The 22,386-nt window shown below is 38.9% G+C and overlaps 1 protein-coding gene across 1 annotated transcript in view; it reads left to right on the forward strand.

Annotated features, from left to right (window-relative positions):
- megf6b (multiple EGF-like-domains 6b) overlaps nt 1-22,386 on the forward strand; it is an 89,776-nt gene that overhangs the window by 35,208 nt on the left and 32,182 nt on the right. Inside the window, exon 5 of the mRNA XM_055160979.1 lies at nt 13,445-13,567. Coding sequence (XP_055016954.1) covers nt 13,445-13,567 — 123 coding nt within the window. The remainder of the gene's footprint in view (nt 1-13,444; nt 13,568-22,386) is intronic.

Here is a 22,386-nt window from a genome sequence, read left to right on the forward strand (position 1 = left end):
TTTGTATGAAGAAAAATGAAAAACCCACTACTTAAATCCAGGTTTAAAAAGCATTGTAACGCACGTTACTGACATTTGTACCATTTTTTCCCTGTAATGCGTTACATTACTGCATTACAGCAAAAAGCAATGCATTACAGTAATTCATTACTTTTATAACGCATTACTCCCAACACTGATCATCTCCATGGAGACAAGCATTTGGCAGACTCTCGATCAGTAAAGTTGCATAGTGCACCTTTCAATAACCACAGAAATGATTGAATTCACAAACCAATTGCTGAAGTTGTAAAATAAGTCTTGTTGGACTATTCAATTGGTGGTTTTCAGATTTTAGAATGTGATTATATCATACTCCCAGATGGGGGCTAGAGACACTTTTCCCAACTGGTAACATTCTACTTTGCCATGAAATATCCAAAAGGTAAATTCACAAACCTTGAACCTCATCATTTTTATTAGTAATTGGACCAAAGATCTCACTGAATCTACATTTCAACAATATTAATTTTTACTTCCCCCAGTTGTATTAGATATTATTGAACTATAGAATGTTGTGATGTCATCTGAAACTCAGCAATTAGTCCAAGTGTTGATTGAGACTCGTCTTCATCACTGATATTAATAAACAAAGCGCTTCCCAGTTAACTGTTTAAGCCTCTATCTGACTCCCCCTGTATTTACCTGCTGAGGTGAAACATCTCGTCAAAACATGGATTAGAAGGACGCGGTGGAGCAGACCATTCACTAAACAAACCCGAAGACTGGATTTGAACCTCTTTGAAGTCACACATAAATCCCCCAGAGATCAAACGTGCACAAATATTAAAATTTAAGGCTCACTGGTTCAGATAATAAGCTATGCAAGGACCTCTTGATTGATATTTTAGCCTCTAGTCGACAGCCCCCTACTATTTCTTCCAGCAAATCCTCTCCAGCATTTTCTTGTCAACACTTGCCCTGAAAAAGAGTGATATGAGGACGACTTCATGCTACTGTTGGAAATGACAGCACCAAATATATTTAGTTCAAGAGAAGTATAGAGTCATGACAGTTAGCTTACTTAGCCATACATTCAGAAACCCATTGACCTCTCAGGGCTGTGTGACTCCGGTGAATGAGTCGCCCCATTACGGGAAGTTGGAGGTTGAATTCTCGCTCGTGTCAGTTCATAAGATGCCATTAAGGAATGAGGAATCATAACTGTTCTTAATTCCAGCCTGTTTTTACTATAATGGTTTTTTAACCAAAAACAAAAAAAGTGTACTTTGGTGTTCTTGAGTTGTAGAAATCATTTATAACACCATTTTTACGTTAAATCAAGGCCAAAAAAGTAACTAATAGTATTTAACTGTAAGTTTTTATTTCTCTGGAAGTTTGTGTCTGTTGAACATTTAGACCCAAACAAGTTGTTATGACTTCACACTTAGTAATCCATTGTTGTGTTCTTGGGTGCATAAGCCAAGCTGTTTGATGAATTTTTGTGTTGAGTGAACTACAGTGGTTCCAGAACCTTTTGCGTAGATTGGCAATCGTGTTTCCATCAGTCAGACCCAGAGCAGCTGATGTTAGATGATGTGGCTATCTACCACTGGGCTTCCTGGTTGCCATGGTCATGGTTGGCTGCTCTTTACATTTTTAACTTGATATTTGGGGATTTTTACTAAGAAGTGCAGCATGTGCAGTATAACTGTAGTTATGGACTTAGTAATTTGTAATTTGACCAGATTTTTCATGTACCCTTGGCAGCCTTGCATGGAGCTATCTGTGCTAGCCAGCTACCTCTGACATGCTACAGACTGTAGACAAATACAACAGGCTTTCTATACCAAATATGTCAGAAGACGTTCCAGAGGAAAAACTTTGAGGGAATGACCTGTCTCAACATGGACCAAAACAACACAGTGGAGAGAGAGAGGGGCTTAGGAGAGGCTTTCCTGTTGTGTCTCCAAAGCCCACCTGGCTGCCCCTGGAGGCTGCTGTGATGCTGTAGGACAATGAGGACACAGAGGAGGGGCACTTTTGTCCTAAGGGCTGTTATTCTCCTCAAACTGCTCTCACTACATCTGATGACCCTGCCCTTTGAGCTGCTGAGATTTTTGTTTGAGCTTTGTTTTATTATTGTATTTTGCTGCTCAATGTTCTTATATTGCCCCTTGCTGACAAATAAAGTAGTATTAATTGATAAGTGTGAGTAGTGAACAAAAATGTGCCAGTTTTACTGAATTTCTTCATTTTCTAGTAAAAATGTGCAAGAAGAAAAATGATTCATGTATTAGTATGAATATGTCAAATTATCAGTTTGTTTTAAGGGTGTGCCTTAACCCTAACCCTACTATAGGATTCATTGGTTGTGCAGAGCAAGTTGAAACATTATTGATTTCTATTTGCATCCACCATTCAATCAACCTTTTGTCAATAGAAAGTAGCCTCACCCTAGCCAAGCCCACAGAAGTTTAAATAGGGCCTTATAAATCTCCACATTGATGTCATGTGTGTGTAAAGAGCTGTATTCCGGTGTTGCCAAACTTAACACTGATTGTTAATGATTTTATAGAAATGCACGTGGTTCTTAAATACAGGTTTACCCCAGAGGTACACATTATGAGGCTTAAGTGGTTGCTCTTTGGGCTTTTAATGGTCAAATCTACTTCCCCAACCTGTAAAACAAGTATGATCTGAGTTAGACCAGCTGTGACAATGACCACAATTACAAGGCTATACAGGAAAACTTGGCCAAAGTATGCATCAAATAGGATTTGGATTTTGAGTATTTCCTAACAGAAGGTCAATATGATTATATGGAAAGGCAGACTGGAGCATTTCTCTCCAGTGAGGGCACTGTAGTGAAGTTATATGTGATTTGTACAGCTGTGTGATCATAAAAAGAAATCTAATAGCATCTGGGCTGTTTCAGTAGAGTGGACAGAGACAGTAGGGGGCAGTGTAGAACCAAGTTCAAATGGAAGTGAATAGGTGACTGTTTTTAAAGATACTTTACTGTGGTCAATATTGCTTAGTTCTTAGTTTTTTCTGCAGCCTGAATGTTTTGGGTCAGTCTTCAAAACTATACATATAACTAATTCAGAATTAATGACATGGCAATCATTAAATGAGTAGCTATTATGTAACTTTTATGGCAGAGGATACAGAAATGTTACACAGTGCACCTTTAAAGACTTGCACCAACTCTGCTTTCACATAATGGCAAATAATAAAACCTACACCTTGGCTTAAGAATAACACTGTTTAAATTATTCTAAGATAAAATATTCATATACATTGTCCAAACTCTCATACTTTTCTGTTCTGTGTACATTTTAGTTAATACCTCCATATCTAATCCAATGTATTATTATTTTAATTATTAAATGTAAATGTTTTGTTTTTAAATTTTATTACTATTTTGCTCTGTTTTTTTTTGTTTTTTTTAAATAGTGTTGAATGTTGAAAAATATTAGTCATTTCTTTATAATTACTGGCTGCAGTTGGTGCCATCTTTGTGTGTGTCATCCACATGTTAAGGGTCACATGAATCAGAGTTCAAAGGTCGGGATGCATTTCCTGCTCAGATGATGTGCGGTAAATAGTCAGTTCCAGCTCATATCCTTTAGTCACAGTTAAACAGAATTACCAAGCTCGCAGTTGGGTAGAGCTCTCCTGAGTCATCCTCTCCCACTGTCTCTGTCAGGTCCATGTTCACAGCACCTGGTAAACACAAGCAGCTGTGCTATGTGACAAGACAAGTGCACTGGAAAAAAGAGATGTGGAACACTGGAAAAGAAGGTCTAAGAGATATCCTAAGCTGATATAGTTTACTTTTCTGGTGATGGGTTCACCACTTGCTTGTCTCTATGGAGATGTTATTGCTTTGACTTGAATGTTCCATAGGACACAAACTGGTTGATCTAATTTATTTTTATTTTTGCCATATTCCCCATCTGTTTTGCAGACTACTATAGTAGCAGATCTGAGTAGTAGCTATATCTGACACTCCTCTTTGCACATGTTGTTCAATCCCTATAGGGCCCCTTACCTCTGTATGATTCAACTTTGAGAGTTGGCCTTTGAACCTCAGATGAGCCATAATTTTACAGATCAATAGTAGCTCTACGATAAAGAGCAGTACAGGAATAATGTGCTTGTACTGGTCAAACACGATTTTTAACAACAATAAATAAATGCCTTTATTCTGACACATTAGTCTCGATTAAAAAATACTAGCACATTTTTTTAATCATTGTATTGTATTGTATTAGATAAAAATCTGATTAATTGCCTGCCCTGTGTCAAAGGAGTAGTAGCAGAAGCACTCCTAACACATGTTGAAATGATCCTGGGGGCCTCTTACCACTGCATGGATTCAACTTTGACCTTGCCCTAATCCAAACTTGGATTCTCATAACACAGGTCCTTGTTTAAGGTGTTTCATCTGAACCTAGAAAAACTTCCAGTCTCTGTTCCTCATGAAGGTCAGGTCAGGGAGTAGCTCCTTCACACAGGACACACTTCCCTGGACAGGGTCAAACTGAGCACTCCCCTGTCTGGTCCACCTCTAGAGATGTGTTGGATCAGCTGGAGGCCACACTGATGAAGGATTGATTGATGGGAGGAAAAAAAATTAAGTAACTTTAGCCTCAAGACTCTCTCATGCCTTTGAGGTTATTGAGTTTAACTAGTATGATTTTTCCTGAGGGGTTTTACTGCTTTATGCTGAGTTCTCACTGCAGAATCAAAATCGTGCCAATTGCCTCTAGTTGGACGCTTTTATATTTGAGGGCAGGCACCTAAAACTAAGTGATGTGCTGAGAATTTTGCTGAAAGTTCAGATTTTTTAACTCTGGCATCTGTAAATGCTCAAGATACTTTGCATGTAGACCTGATGCCCCTGATGAGGAGGGCCCGTAACTGCTTGCTAAATACTTTACCAAGTTCCACAGCATAGCATTAAACTCATCTATATCCATGGAGATAAAAATATGGTTTAATGCCAAACTGTGAAGCATTCCAGGCAAAACAATAACTGCTCAGTGGAGAAAAGCAGATTGTGTATACTCTAGTAGAAAAGTTACGCAGTGCACCTTTAATGTGTTAAAAATATTATCAGTTAATCATGAGAAACTTAACCTATATAGTGTATGTCCATGGCCATTTCTTTCACATTCCTGTTTGGTGATTGGGCAGAAATTTGTGCAGTGTGATGATTCTAACACTGACCCAGGACAGTGCTCCTCACACCTCCTCACAGGTGTGTGGCCTGAGGAGCCAGTTGCGGTGTGTGAGAGGGGGTAAGAGGGAGTGGCTGGGGTGGGGGTAGGGGGTGAGGGCAGGGTCCCGTATGAGAATCAGGCTCCCTATTCCTGGTCCTGGCCTCGTTTGTCTCTGTGTGTCTGTGGTATTAGCGATGAGTTTGGAGGCTGCTGCTGACTGTCTGCACTCTCAGTGTAAATGATGGAGAGTATGGTGGACCTCAAGGACATGTTAAATAATGCAGCAAACTACTTCACCAAATGTAAATAAATAAACTGTACAAAATGGAAAAAAAAAAAATCACAGCTTTAATGTCAATGGCAAAAACTTACAATAAACACAAATTTAACTCAAAAAGCTAATTAAAGGTGCACTGTGTAATTTCTAAGGTGGAGGGTCCACTATTGTGGAGATGTTATTTCTTTGCCTGGAATGTTACAGTAGGGCAACATCTCTTGCATTTGTTCTATTATATGTGTTGTATAGCTCAAAAGTACTTTCAAAAACATGAACATGAATTCTTAGCATGCACATGCTTGCTTCTCCATAGATCTGAACATTAACCTGTCTCAATTGTGATTAACAAGTGTATTTTCATACTGTGGAATAATACAGGCAAAACAGTAATATCTGCATGGAGGCAACCAAGTTACACAATGCACCTTTAAGAAACAAACAAATTAGTGTACTCGGTTGTTTAAAATGAAAACTGGTTGTCAGTCAATAAACACAGATAAATAAAAAAATCTAATTAACAATAAAACCACAAAAAAATATTCAAAAATTAATTTTAAAATACATTTAAATTATTTAGCTGTGCCATTCAAGACCACTCCATACAGTATAATGGATTATATCACCCCAATTATGATAAGAACTGTAATTATCTCATCATTTGTAGTAGGACAGGACTAATTAAGCTTTACAGCCACATAAAGCATATTTCTGGTGTTGAATCCAGATCTTCATTACACACTCAGTACACGTTTAGCTTTTATGACCCTAACACTGGGCTGCTGTATTTTGGTCTGAACATTTCCAGATGTTGAAGGGAATTCTCTTAATTGGCTGCTCCACTATTGCTGGGTTTGCAGTTTACCAAAAAGTTTATGAAATGGACAAAACTGGACTTTCCCCTGTCCTCACCACACTTTGTTTCCCAGAGAGTTGTATACTTTTACTCTGTGTTTATTGCCCAAATATCTGTAAGTTTTTGTTGCACTGTAGTAATGCCAGATTTACACTCAACAATGGCTTGGCATGTATTTTGAGTGGTTTATTTTCAGACTGCCTGTATCACATAAACTATTGTGTACTACGGTGTACTGCAGTCAGTGCAAGTGCACAAAGTATAAAAGTTAAAGTACAATACGTCAGTAAAATTTTTAGGTACCTGTACTTTACTTAAGTACATTTTCCACTGAATACTTTTTCCTTTTACTTCACTACATTTATCTGTACTTTCTACTCCACTACATTTTCGAGCTGAACTGAAAAGTAAAAAGTACTTTTTGGTTTGAGGCCTGCTGAAATGATTCAGACTTATTTTTACCACATTTAATTTGAGTTAACGCCCTAACTTTAAGCAAACCAAATACACAAAAAACTCTAAAACAGCTAAATAATCATTTGAATCACTTAAAATCAGCTAAATTAATTTACTGTTTACTCTTAATATGTATTTTTAAACAGGTACTTCATCAGTTTTACTTAAGTAGCTTTCATGTGATTCTTTTACTTGAGTATATGTACTTTTACTGAAGTAACAAAATTGAGTACTTCATCTACCACAGACTACAGCGCATATCTGAGTACACGATTCCTCACAGTAACACAGAAAAATACTCCTAACTAAATCTCTTCAAACTGCTGCAGTGTCCAGGAAAAATTGATTGACTGAGAAAAAAGTCTTCCTTGTGTATTTTTTCCACAGACTGAGGCTAGCGTGATTGCATGTATTGATTTTAATGACTTTGGATTTCTTGGATGTAGATTTATTGAGGATTATTTGAGATTGACTTGGCAGGAGATAACACTACATGCTAATCCTGACATGCCCCAGTCACTTTTTCTGGTAAGACATTAACTGCCCCTGACCCACATTAGGTGTAACTCTGGTGTATAAATATAGTAGTGGGTATATTAGCAGCAACATGTAGTTCAATCACAATTTCGCTGCATACATGACAGCATTAGCTTCACATTTAACACTTTTAACACTTAACACAGTGCTAATGGATGAGCAGAAGTAGCAGTAGCTATAGAAGTAGTAGTATATCTTATATCTTAGTAGTAGTAACTTACATTATTGAAAGTATCAGACATAATCATTGCAATTGTACTAGGATTCCTTTTGTGTGGATGTCAAATATTAAATTCCAGCATGCCACAAAGATCTTGAGTAATTCTAATCTTTTCTGACAAATGGCCATATGAAGATAATTGTCCAAGAATGCATGTGCTGTAGGTCTGTTTCCTCTCTGCCCTTATCAAACTCAGAGGAGTTTAACTGATGAACTTTTTGTAAAGCTGTCAGCCACGTACATTACAGAATCATATTAAGAGCAGCTTGATGCAAACTACTACAAATAAGTTGTTGTTTCATTAGTAATCATGTTAGCTGCATATATATATATATATATATATATATATATATATATATGATAGAGATAGATAGATATAGATATATAGATAGATAGATTTAGATATCACCAATCTGGAAACAATATAACCCAAAACATACACAACAGGTAAAATGCTCCTAGGTAATCCTAATCAGGATTAGCAGCAAGATCATGGACAGGGTCCCAAGCACTGTGCCCGTTGAGGAGATGGGTCAAATGCAGAGGACAAATTTCCCTACAAGGACAATAAAGTGTACTTTACCTTTAATATAATATACACAGCATGTGTTTAATTATGTCTAAGTCTTGTCTTGTATATGGTCCTGGGAGATTTATGCCCATAGAGCAGGGGTCTCAAACTCAAATCACCTGGGGGCCACATTAGATAAAGTTTGAGTATTCGATAAATAGCGGTTGCACGGAAAAAAAAGAGAGAGAAAGAACAACACGCAACACATTTTCTTAATCTTTAATAACAGTTCAGAACATGAAAATGTATTCAGAACGTAAGTTTTAACTATTACGTCTATTCTTCTTTTGCCTACTCCTTGCTGGCTGAAACCTGGCTACGCTTCATCTTGCACAGCTGAGAGATATTTGGCTTGCAGGAGGAAGCATATGAGATCCTCAGGATAGATTGAAGATCCTCATCAGTGAGCCTTGACCTGTATTAGGTGCTTTCACACCGACAGTATTTGGTGCGCACCAAATGGTCCATTCGAACCAAAAGTGGTTAGTTCGGTTCGTTTGCGTTGGTGTGAAAGCGTCAATCGGATTCTGACCCGGACCAACTCAAGCGGACCGAAAAAGAGGTGGTCTCGGTTCGCTTGAATCCGCACCCAAATGACCAACTTTGGTGCGGTTCCTCTGGTGTGAACGCGAACCCGGGTCCAAACCATAGACAGCAGGTTCAAACGAACTATTTGAAATGCATCATAGGAGAAATGCATCTCCTCTGCCTGAAATGACGCGCTGTAAGACTCCAGCGCAGTAACAGATTGTTGTCCAGACGCAGCCGCGATTCATTTTCGAATTATTTTACCAACAATGGCCAATACAGAGAATGTAACACACGAAGATCAGAGCAAGAACGTGCGAGCGTGTGGCTCCAGAGTGAGTCAAAATTGGGGGTGTGTACTTCTGTTCAGGACCTGCACAGACGTCCCGGTGTTCCCCGTGATCATGTAGGAACCAGCATTTGTTATTTTAGGCTTTAATTAACCAGATAATTTTATGGCAATAGGCAATCGCCCATTCAATTGATTCACCTTTAAAAAATGTCCTGCTTTTAGCCTAGTGTGAGAAATACAGTCGGACTAGATCCAAACCAGAGTCCCGAACCAGCAGGAGCAGCTCCGGTTCTGTCCAGGCTCAGATGACGTGGAGCGGGGAGTGAAAAGCGCTTTCCCAGGGAAGAACCAAATGCGCAGAGGACGGACACCAACTAAACTGGACTCACGCTCCTGTCCGGATGCTTTGCACCACCTCGGAACCAGCCGTGGTTCTTGAGCACGGAGGACCGGAGCAGCCCGCACAGACCTGTAGTCCACAGCGCATTCTCACTTTCCCCACACGGAACCAGCGAGCAGACGGCGGAACATACCCGCTCAGACCCAGTCATTGCGCACTGGTCTTGCTCGCCACCATCTGGAACCAGCACATGGAGGACAGAGCCTCCGGACCATCTGACCAACGCGCTTGTAGGACGACAGAAGACCAAGGACCAGACCCCAGCCCCGTCCTGAGGAGCTGCGCGCTACGGTGAGCGCTGTTGGCTGCTGCTGTTACCCAAACTCTGGGCTGATGCGGTGAGTTTGTACAAAGTTCTATGTTGCTGTTTTATGAGTTCATGATGATAAGATGAGGACGGCCCGCGGTATTAACACTGAAAATCAGTATTAGTTACTGGAGGTATTGCTGTTCTACCGGGATACAGAAGCTCGTTAATCAGACCAGTTTTGGTTTGTTTGCCGGTGTGAAAGCGGACCACACTGGAGTGTATCTGCTTCTCGTATGTCAAACATGGATGGAAGACGTTTGTTTTTGCCTCATACTTTTTGCTAACATGTCGCCAAGCCTCTGGAATAGATCAGTGCAGTTTTGTCGTGCTTGCATATTGATGGGACAGCTGTGTTTGCCGCTTAGTGCGCGTGGAATTCGGCGACGCATATGTGGAGCTTGGTCATCCAGTTGCCAGCAAATTACGCACCGAGTGTTGAGCAGGTAAACAGACTGTCAAAGTCTTTTTATTTCTTATGAGCCCCTCCAATAATGGTCCCATACATATGAACAGGGGAATTCTGTCAGCGCCTCCTCTGCGCTCTGATACTGTGGTTGTGGGAGCGTAAAGTGAAGTGCCCACACGTGTACCACCATGTGGTTTGTTTTGGTTCTTCGGTGACGCCGTATGTGCACGTATACTCATATTAACAGATCCACTTAGACTCGTTGCTTCACAACTGCTGTAAGTTGAGTTTTGGGATGTAAAATGCGTTAATAATCTGTTGTTGTGAATCTTCCCGGGCACCGATTGCAGTTTCATCTGTCAGTGCGGCCCGCGGTAGGGGGGTGGGATTGTGCGTACATCTACCGCGGGCCGCACTGACATTATTCTTTGGAATTAAGTGTAGGGCCGCAAAAAATCCTTTTGAGGGCCGCAGTTGGCCCCCGGGCCGCGAGTCTGAGACCCCTGCCATAGAGTGTATATATAAATGGACATAGCTAATGTGCTAGCTGCTGCGTTCCAAATAGGAACTTTGCATGCGGCTCTTCTGGCTCCTGCTGACCCTGGTTCCCATTGACCATTGACTTACAGTGAAATATTATGGCCCCTCTCTCTGTAACTGCTGCTGTGAGCCTTGTCATTTTGGTCTTAAAATGTTCATATTAACCCACTCTAAATGATCCAGGGTTTTTATTTCGCTATTTTATCTGTAAAAAATCATATTCCTAATATGGAGCCTGGCTCCAAATTTTCTCCTATAATTGCCAGCATCACGAGCTGTACAGATCACACATCACTGTACATCATGAGATGTACAGTCTATGTTTCTGCCTCTTGCCAGTCTTGTTCATATGACTTCTAGGAATACACCAGCAACAGTGACACTATTTGTTGTAATGAAATCACCAGCAGCATAGTCTTGTCTAGCACTGACAGTAGTAATTCCCTTGTTTGTGCTATCAGGGTCCTTACATCTCTTATCTGTCCTTATCAGACACACAGTAGCTGAGTTTGTGTGAGTTTCTTCACTTTGTGGAACTGTCAGCGCTGGACACGATTCCTGTAATTATGTGTAGTCTGAGAAGAGAATCCAATCTGCTGAGGTTTCTGAGAAAATGATCCCACAAAATGGAATTCTTGTGTTGGCTTTTGACAATTTTATGACTGATCTGGATTAGGAAGAAAGTACCAATCAAAAATGAAACAAAGACATAAAGAGGTTCCATTATTGGTGAATATGAGTTTATTATCAGTTTAAAGGGCTCATATTTCTTTCGGGCACTTCAGTTTTCCAAAATAATTACAAATACAAATATAGGAAGTGTTCCATTGTGTATTTAAACTTCATACACCACCACAAGAATAATTTTGATTAGAGCCCGACCGATATATCGGTTGGCCGATATTATCGGCTGATATGGGCAACTTTAGGCATATTGGCTATCGGCCGATATGCTTGCTGATAGGGGCCGATATTTCACGTGGGCATGTTATACCTCGTTATAAAGCTTAGACTCTCTACATTCTGTTCATTTAATCCGATTTACAGACAGATAAATGTCCTAATATGTGGCTCCACATCAGTATTTATCTACGGAGTCATTTGTCTGTGTGTGTCCGTACTGTCCCTGAACACACCACAGAGTCGCGTCACTCACGTGTGTTTGTTTACACCTGCAGACACAGATCCAAACACTGAGATGATATTCTTTTTACGGACAATCGGTTTGAGTCTGGATTAAAAGGACATTTATTAGTGCAGATTTGTGATGTGAGGAGGAGCCTGTATGAGCGGTGAGTGTTGGAAATATGTCGACTCTGAAGCTAGTTTTTGTCATTTGTTATGGGTTAGCTGCTGTAGCTCCCGCACATAAACAGACTGTTTTCTATTGGTCTGTTCTAAAGTGACTATATTGGCCGTATATTTGCTACTGGACCTGCACTGATATGTAAATGAGCTGTGAATAGAGGTGTGAATTATGACATTTGCGCATATACGTAATTACCGCGGCGCGCACGTATATTTACGGCTAAAGGCTAATAGCGCTAGTTTCTTTACTAGTTATGGGTCGGTCGCGAACGAAATGACTCTTAGAACCGGCTCTTTGAAGGGAACGACGGGAGCCTGATCCTTACTGGGAGCCGTGTTTTCTCTTTCTCTCACTTTTTTTCTCTTCACGCCGCGTGCAGATTCGTGGTTTGACAGCGGCAGCGGCTAAAAACGAAACTTTGAGAAATTTGCGTGTACGTAGGATTAAAAAAAAAAAACAAAAAAAAAAAAAAAACGAGCATATTTGACTGTAGTTTAGCATAAAATAAATAAGTCCCGGTTTAGTCCTTTTTCAGTCCTGGTTTAGACCTGGTTCAGTCCTGATTCAGTCCTGCTTTAGACGTGCTTTAGTCCTGCTTGCAACAAAACAATCTGAAGAGCCACTTGGGAGCCAAAAGAACCAGCAGCTTTTAGTGAGCCGAGCCAAAAGAGCCGGTTCTCTAAAAAGAACTGGAATACCCATCACTAGTGTCTAGAATGTGATGCAAAAATGCCATTAAGTCAACCTACTGTCTGTAAATATGATGTAAAGAGGCAGAATAACAATAAATGTTGCCTAAATAAACCCAATTTAAAATCCACCAGAGCCAAACCTAAGTGTTTTAAACAATTCAACATTTACAGTGAATTTTTACATCACTAAATATATCGGTGATTATATCGGCTATCGGCAGCTCCAACTCCCATTATATTGGTTTCATATCGGCCACAGCAAAATCCATATCGGTCGGGCTCTAATTTTGATAATTTCAGCCCTGGAATTTCTGATCTCTACAGAACAAAAGGTAAAAGGTAGCTGCTGTCTTGAAAATGTCCATGATATCACAAGGTGAAACAGAGCATTTTGCTCATGTCACATGTAGACATAGACAGCCTGAAAAGAAAGGGTTAAACAAACATGTGAATAAAACAAAACACAACTCCAGGTATGTTTTTGAGGAGGTAACAACATTCTAACATGGCTTAAAGCTCACAAGAGTCTACTGGACCTTTAAAGTAGGTGGAAGTTAAATTTCTCACTTGTATAATCTTATTGTATTTCTTCATTGACCATATACAATGAAATACTAAAGGTCATTTGTTGATTAAGGCTGTTCATGTTTGTAAACACATCGAAACTGAGGCTAAATTGCAACGAAAAAATGTAACTGAACCTGGCCTGGCCAAGACTAAACCAAGTCTTCATTAACTTTGGCCCATTCCATAGAGACAAGAGTGTGCCAGATCATCCAGTAGAAAACTCTGTAAATGTGTTTTGTAACATTTCTAACTTTTCACCTTCTCTCTGTTTTTCAGATGTGAATGAGTGTGAGGAGACAAATGGAGGCTGTGAGGCCCTGTGCTGTAACACCATCGGGAGCTTCTACTGCAGATGTCCTCCAGGTCAAAGGCTCGATGAGGACGGACGCACGTGCCAAGGTGAGGGGTTTTCATTGGTTAGTCACACTTCACATTGTCTTATCTTCTCAAATATCTGCTTACAACTACTCTATACTGTATATGAACCCACATAGTCTACTAAATGTGTTCAGTTGTTATAGAGCCCTGGTGAGATAAACTGAAGAGATAGGCCAAAACTGTGACTGGCAGAAACACATTACACACTATTAAAACTGTCTCAGATATTTACTGGGTCCTCCAAAAGTATTTTCCAGATCCCTAAGCCCAGAGAAAATTGGCCAGCAATTAGAATAATAAATGTATCTCTGCATTTACTGCTTAAAGGGCCCATATGCTATTGATCTATGTTATATTGTTCTTTCCTCATCAAAAACATAGCCGGAGTTGTGTTGTTTCAGTCACGCATGTTTAACACACAAACTCTGTACATTTAGGGTGAGTTTTTCTCTCAAACAAAAACACTGTTCCACCTTGTGATGTCATGCAGTAATATAGGAGGTGTTCCACTGTGTTTTTAAACTGCATACACCTTCATTAGAATCATGATAAGCATTTTGAGCTTTGGAGATGATAGACTAATAAAAGATTACTCAAAGATGTGTGAATGAAACAAAACACAACTGCAGGTTTGTTTTTAAGCAGGTAACAAAATTATAATAATATGGCTTAAAGCTCACATGAGGATCTTTAAATAGAAGAAACTGTAATACAAACATTATAGTTGCTAAAATGTGTTATCCTTCATGTCCAGTATTTTGCTTTTCTTTACAGTACTTCCCAAATCCGACAATAACTTTACATATTGGCCGTTATGAATCACCACTAGATGTCACTACTGATCGCACATACTGTATCTATTCAAGTTCTACAGAGCAATCTTAACGAACTGTATACCATTAACTTGACTAACCCTAAAGCCAAACACTACATAATAAGCCTTTTGCAATATGGCTTATTGTGATAACAGCATATGAGAACTATAGTAGAAAAAAGGTATACTAGTAGTAGTAGTAAATGTAACATTACTATCTGAATAGCAGTAGCAGTACTAGTTGTAGTAGCATTAGAAGTAAAATGAGTAGTTGTATGAGTAGGGGCAGTGCTAAACATAATAACAGAACTTAAAGTAGTAGTTGTAGTAGTAGGAATGATAGCCAGAGGAAAGGTAGTGGTATCAGCTGGTATGTCATCAACAATAAACATCCTACTTTTCATAATCGAACAATAAGTCCAATCTTTTCTTGGCACTCACTGAATGTGCAGTATTATCTTCCCTCTCAGACTCCAATTATATTAAACCACGTCTTTCAGTAATAATACCCTAATTGCCCAAACTTGGCAGGAGCCCATAGTGAATGACTGGGAGCGTGCATGTCTAAGTCAGGCTTGTGCATATATGTTGTGAGTGCCAAAATCAGATCAGTTTTCAAACCGCATGACGACCTGGAGCGAGAAGCGGAGCAGAGGAAATCCCACAAGAGTCCGACCAAAGATATCCGCTCACTTAGTGGTCAGACATAACTCACTCTGAGGAACGGCTGTATACTGCTACTGTCTGACTGACACAGAACGGTTGAGTCAAAAATGTAACTTAGATAAAAGTACTTCCAAACACTCAAACCAGTGATGGAACGTAACAAAGCAAAAGTAAAGTACTGCACTTTACTTAAATACATTTCAATGTGGATACTTTTTACTTTTACTTACACACTTACACACACACTTACTACATTTGAGAGCAAGTATCTGCTTCATTACATTTTTGAACTGGACTGTTCTTGTATTTTATTTTATTTTAACACGCTCATAGTTTGAGCAAACAAAAATATACAAATAAAAACAGCAGGAAAAACAATATAGACTCAGTTGTTTTATTTGCTATCAAAATCACTACATTTGAAACTTTATTAGATCTGAAAAGCTGCACAAATTCTTTTACTTTTTACCCTTTAAGTACACTATACTTAGGTACTTTAATACTTTTACTTATGTGATACTTTTACTTGAGGTTTTTTTTTGTTTTGTTTTTTTTTGCTTCATTGTCTGTGCTTTTACTACTGAGTATTTTTTCCACCACTATTTGAAACTAGAGAAGTAGTAGTTTAGAAGAAGTATTAAAAGTAAATGGCCCAAATATTTTAGTTTGCGTAATCCCATTTGTCAATATTGGACATAACATCTCATTTATTTTGTTAATATAATTAGTCCATGTATTTTTCCCCAAAGAAGGTGCAAGAAATAATAAATGATCAAAGCATGGTTGGAAAAGTAAACAAACCTTATGTAGACATGTGTATACTGTTACTTGAAAATAATACTACTCAAAAAGAAACACAGAAATATACTGTGAAGTTCCTTCAAAAAGTCACTTAACTATAATCAATCATAACAAATCATTACTATGCCATGTGATTGGTAGTGTGGCCAAAATATCTGTACTGATGCTTGAGTCATGTAAAAGTTTGTTCCTTATTTGTAGAGCTGTAAGACTTTTGTGTGATCCCGGTTTTCTTAATATGGCATTTAACTTGAACTGTGCATCTTTCAATCATTCCTGTTTTCCTTGAAACCTTTAAGCCTTTGCATTGCCATTTAGCGGTCGAGCGCCTCATGTCTTGACAGGAGAAAGCTACTGTTGGCTAACTTCAAAAACCATTAGTCTCACTGAGTACTTTTTGGACATTATTGGACTTCATCCCTTATTTTAAATGGCTGCACTGTTCTATATTAACGAACAACTTACGCAGGTGGTCAGCAGCAGTGTAAATATTGCTCTAGTCATGCCAAATACATTAAGTAGCTCAGATCAGTGAAGACATAAAAGTGAATAGAAAATGGTTTGCCAGTCTCAATATTGAGCTTAAAGTGATTAAGCAGAACAGAGCTGACTGTAGCCCTCATTTGTTCCTCTCTGTATTTTCACATGGTGGTTTGGCCTGCATCTGTCTGTGCCTCAGGGGTGGGCGGCTGCTGCTGTTCACCTGGCATCCATCACTCTCCGTTGGAAATGCCTGGTTGGTCCAAACTCTCGCTCTGTACAAGGGTCATTTACTGTAAGATTATGGCAGCTGTGGTGACGGCTAAAAATATGACACCATTTAAAGTTAGGTACAAATTGCAGTATTCAATTCAGGCTATTTTTACATGTAGAGACGTACTGCTACTGCTACTTCCACCCATGTACTATTACTATTACTCCTGTTACTATTACTATACTACTACTACTTAAAGGTGCATTGTGTAACTTTTCTGGTGGAGTGTCTGTCAAATGGTTTTCTCCTTGGAGATATTATTGCTTTTTTTCACAGTATAGCACTGAACCTTTCAATCATCATGGAGACTAAACCAGGCCAAGTTACAGATCAGATCTGTGGAGAGGGAACCCCTGTCACAGTCAAAATGCCTCTTTTTCTAGGTATGTTTGAGTTATAAAACCACCTGTAATTGAATTAATGTCAGGTAGAGCTGTTTAATGTCATACTGTGGAACATTCCAGTCAGAGCAATGACATATCCATATAAACAAGCAGGTGAAGGACCCCGAGCCAAAACGTTATATACAGCACATTTTAAGGTTAAGGTTTGCCTTACTTGACCCATCCTTTAGGACCCAGAGACCCATCTCTAGATCTTGAGTTTGGTCATGATGGAGTTGGAGGATTTCACATTTTGCGCAAGTGTTACACCCAGACATTGGGGGATGCAACTTCGCATAAGATCCAGGAGTTGAACCTGGAACCTCCTTGCTATGAGGAGAGCCAAGCACTTATAATAACTCCTATTCTCATATACTGAAAAATTTGTCACTACCACAACCACTTCCAAACACTACACAGCATATCTACACTGCCAAGCCAACTGCTACTTTTATTATTCCTTCTTCTCTACCTACATCTCTGTCTGCATTTTTCTATTGTTGACATTTTTTCCAACTGTCTGGCCTTGAATTTAATTAAATGATTTATTAGATTTATTAGGTAACGTGAACATGTCTGAGAAACAGATCTATCTGATTATATTGTGCCTGAACTTGATGTTGGATACCTGTTTGATGACGTCATAACTTTATAGTACCACTCCTTTATTAAAACTATATTAAAAGTCTTTATTACTTTTGGAAAATAACCTTGTTTTGCTTCATATAGTGCTGTTGTAACCATACTGTATTTATTGGCATCAGATTTGAGAATTGAGTGCTTAGCTTCTGAATAGCCCATTTAACTGCACGCCTCATTCCTCGCTCAGATGTTTGGATCTGGAATTGCCAAATTTGCCTTTTGGCACGTCAGTTAAGCTGCATTCCTGGAGTAACTGTGTTTTTATGTTTGTATCAAAGAGGACCCCATAGGCAGTGCATTCTTGAGCTTTTCATATTGTTGGTAGTGAGGCATCAATCATTCAGTCATCACCTCTGAAAAGACCAGTTGAGTAGCTGGTAGAAGTCTGTACACAAGCTTTGGTACTTCAGATCATATTTATGTAATTAATATAGAGAGAAAACTGCCTGATCCTAAAATTGAATGGATTTAATGGTGCTATATTATGCAAAATTAACTCTTGTGAGCTTTAAGCCACGTTAGAATGTTGCACAGATTTCTTTTTGGTTTGAAAGAAAGCTTTATAATTACATTCTTGCAATCAACAACTAGTTTACTAGAAAAAAAAAAAAAAAGATATCTTAGCTTTAAGGTGCAAGACTCGCCTGTTTACAATCACTGCAAATGTCTGTCCAGCTTTGATTGTCCTCAGATGAAAATGTGTCTTTTCCATTGAGAAATTCTTCATGCAGCTGGGCCAAAGTGTGATCAGGAGATTTTGAGCCGGTACTAGTCAGAACAGAAGTGCCTATAATTAGCTTACTGGGCAACCTTTTCTGGGGGATAAAGGGATTTGGTGCACTACAAAATACAAGGAGAACATAGCAACCTGGAGAGACTCAGACAGATACAAAGAGGAAGTATTATCAGCTTTACTGAATTGAGTTCTCTTTGGCTCGCAGACCCCAGCAGAAGACATTGTGATGAAGGCTGATTAAATGACTTTTGGGAGAGGTCTTTCCCCTGGGACTTGGTCTCTGGAGGTGATAGAGGTGAGCTCCAGGGGACGATGAGACGATGAGGAGAGTAAAGGGGATGATGCGATGATGAGGAGAGTGAAGGGGACAATGAGAGGATGAGAAAAATGAAGGAGACGATGATGAGGTTGTGATGAGTATTTGAACTGAGGGACGAAGACTGAGGAGCAGGTAAACTCTGGAGAGGCGGTAAGGTGGACTGGAGAAAAATTAGGTCTTGCAGATTGAATTTACACTAACTCCATTTGTCTTTTCCATTGAAAAAATCTTCTGGGAAAAGTGTGATCAGCAGATTTTGAGCCAGTATACTAGTCACAAGTACCTATAATTAGCTTACTGGATGGCTTTTTTGGAGGATAAAGGGATTTGGTGAACCATGAAATACAGGGAGAACATTTGAACCTCTTGGCCACTGCTTTGCCTCATTCAGCTGAAATACTTGTACTACAGACAGACCCACATTGTCTCATTTAATAAACTTTTAACAATGTGATAGTTGTTTCCCCTTCTCATTTACCTTCTCAAAGTTGTATTTGGAGGGGTTCATGCATGTTTGACCAATCTTTAACCACTTATATTATATTGCCAATCAACCCCCATTTCCACTATTGGCATACACCCACTGCTCTGTACTTACTAAATTCTCCATTTTTATTTTATTAATTCAGCAGCATTGCATAGTCATTCCTGCAAAATAAAATAAATAAATAAAATCCAATATTCACTAACTTGATCTGCTGCTATCCATGGGAGGAGTCAACAGCTACACGGCTCTTTGTTGTGATGACATTTGTGGCGATTGTGAGTGTGTGTACTACTAGCTTTTGTACAAAACCTATTCAGACTAATTCCAGCAACATCAGACTGCAGTATCAGACTAACCTGAAGTGTATCTCAGGGCAGCAGGATGTCTTCATAACATGCTCCTCTCTGAGTATGTGTGATCCAGAGACACTGTTGAGACTGGGGCAAGTAGGAGGATCTTCATAGTGAGTATTAGTGTTCAGTGATGGGAGGAGGAACAGGCACACAGAATGGGGCACTGGAGAAAGAGGAGGCAATCTGCAGAAGAGAAGTTATCCTCTTTGACTTTTGAAGGACAATTTTTGATCAATTAAATGAATCGATTTATAATACTTGAATAGTTATAATTGATATTTTTGTTTCATCATGGCTGTCTCAGTGGGATTCTGGATTTTTGTCATACAAGTCGCAGTAGATGTGATTTTTGCGGCCAATTATCCAGTGTATTTTTACAGAAGACCTTGTTATAGGCCGTATTGTTACCATGGATACTACAACTACCACCTGGGGCATCTGTCAACAGGTGAGCAGGTTTATTTGGCTAGTGGGAGCAGTGCGGATTAAAAGTGCACAATGTAACGTTTGTGGTGAGGGGTGTGCCACCTGCTTCTCTCCATGGAGATAAAACTTAATGTTTTTTTTTTTTGTTATGCATAATTTAAAATAAAAAAAAAAAAAAAAAAAAAAAAGTTTAAAAACATTCTGTGTAACATTTAAGGCAAAAACAAACAATGGAGACAGACAAGCAAGTTGAGGAACCCTCCACCAAAGAAGTCAGTGAAGCTTTAACTTTATATTATTATACTATTTAATATTATTGTTTACTGTTACTAGAAAACCACAGTTAAGTCAATGCTGGATTACGTAACGCAATTTCCCAGAGATGTACTTGACCAAATAAGATATCATTAAAGAGCTATTGTTCAGGTTTAAGTGTGTGTATCGGTGCAGGGCAGACTGGTTAATCAGTTGTTGACATGAGGCTGCACTGGCTGGCACTGCCCACAGCCCTCTCTGATCACAGGCTCTTATCTAGAGGATTACAGCAAAACTTCAACCATTAAAGGCTCTTTGTACTACTGCACCAACTGAAGGAGACTCAATTCAACACGGATTTGGATATTTTTATGATATCATGTTTTAGTTATGCTGAAAATGAATGCATGTGACAGCAGTGGCTCAGTGGCTGAATCAGAGTGCTTGATTGATTCCTGCTCAGACGAATGCATACTGTACTGCATACTGCCATTGTATACTTACAGAGACTTCATCACCTTGCTTGGTTTAAGAGGTGGTGCGTGAGTGATTTGTGATCTCACTTGTTGTCTTTCTATTCCAGAGTACTTGTGGTTTCAGAGTAAATACTACACGAGGAAGCAAAAACATTCAAACATCAAAAGCATTGTTTTATTGGTTTAAGGACCGGTATTATGCTGTTTTCTGATCTATTTTTTCACACAAACCCTTCATATTTAGGCCGAGTTCTTCTTTCAAACAAAAAAACACTCTGTTCTACCTTGTGATGTCATGCGGCAGAACAGTTTTCAAATTAACATTTACTTTTTACCTTTAGTTCAGTAGAGATTGGCAAATTCAGAGCTGAAATTATCCAAAAGATTCTAATGAAAGGGTATTAAGTTTAAAACATGGTGAAGCACTTCTAGTATTATCACATTACATCACAAGGTGGAGCAGAGTATTAAGTAGTAAGAACTCAGTCTAAATATGCAGGCTTTGTGTGTAAAATGTGAATGAAACAAAACACAACTCCAGGTATGTTTTTGAGGAGGAAACATTAAAACGTAGATCAAAGAATTGCATAATACGGGCCCTTTAAAAACAATGAGTAGTTCAAGCTGTCATAGGCACTTTAAGTAGGACATCATATCACGCTATCTTACTTTACTCCTGTGATTTCAGCTGCTCATAAAAACAAGCCTGTGATTAGACAGTGCCGCCATATTCATGATGTGAGGAGGATGTTAGTTGTAAAACAATTTTGTTCCAACATTTTCCGACAATATCCTGGAATTAACCTGTATGGGCACAAGTTAATTTTCCTTTGCACGCGTTTGCCAAAATTCAACTTTGTTTTATTCCCAGAGGATTGGCAGAAATGCACTTTTTTTCCCCTTTCTTTTTTTTTTCCGTTCCTGCTGCATCCTTGGGTCTCTCCTGACATCGCTCCAGTCTGTTTAACTTTGATTTATAACTTCATGGTGTGTAATAATACTGCCCACATCCACAGCTTCGCTCTCAGTGACTTTTGTGTGAGAACTGTGCTTGGCAGTTGCAGCTTTCTGTCAAGTTTGAGAAGAAACATTTGAATGCTCTGCTGCAGCCTGACAACTGCACGAAAAGGAGCTTTGTTCATTGTACTCCAGACAAGGAAATCATGTTTTGTTTTGTTTTCTTCTATATGAGAAAAAAAAAATGTATGTGGGAACTTAGGTAGCCTCAGACAGTTATTCCAAACTAACAAGTCAAAAGCTCTCCTGAGGGGGACCTGCTGTTATTCATCGATTGAGGAAAATCTACTTCAGCACTGGAGTTTCAATCTCACCATTTTGTCTCATTTGTGTCCCCAATCTCTTCTCCATTAAAAACAAAAAACCTTCATTCTTCATTCTCAACTCAAATACTCTTTATTTTGTGTGAAACATATAATTCCCAAACAATTTCATATTATTTAATGATTAAAATACTGCATTTGGTGTGGGCTACTGACAGATACTTTATACTGCAGCCAATCTAGTATATTGCTTCAAGTACATGATATTTTACATCACAGATATTACAATTCCTTAAAAAACAATTACTTATAATATTGAGTACTAGTGAGTTAGCTATGTTGGAATGTTGTTACCTGCTCAAAAAAATACCTGGAGTGTTTTGTTTCATTTACACATGCTTGAGTAATCCTGCATTATTAGTCTGTCTCCAAAGCTCAAAATGTAAAC

The sequence above is a fragment of the Boleophthalmus pectinirostris genome, unplaced genomic scaffold (genome assembly GCF_026225935.1).
Source record: "Boleophthalmus pectinirostris isolate CB_2022bp ecotype Guang Dong unplaced genomic scaffold, ASM2622593v1 HiC_scaffold_3, whole genome shotgun sequence".
Classification (NCBI taxonomy): domain Eukaryota; kingdom Metazoa; phylum Chordata; class Actinopteri; order Gobiiformes; family Gobiidae; genus Boleophthalmus; species Boleophthalmus pectinirostris.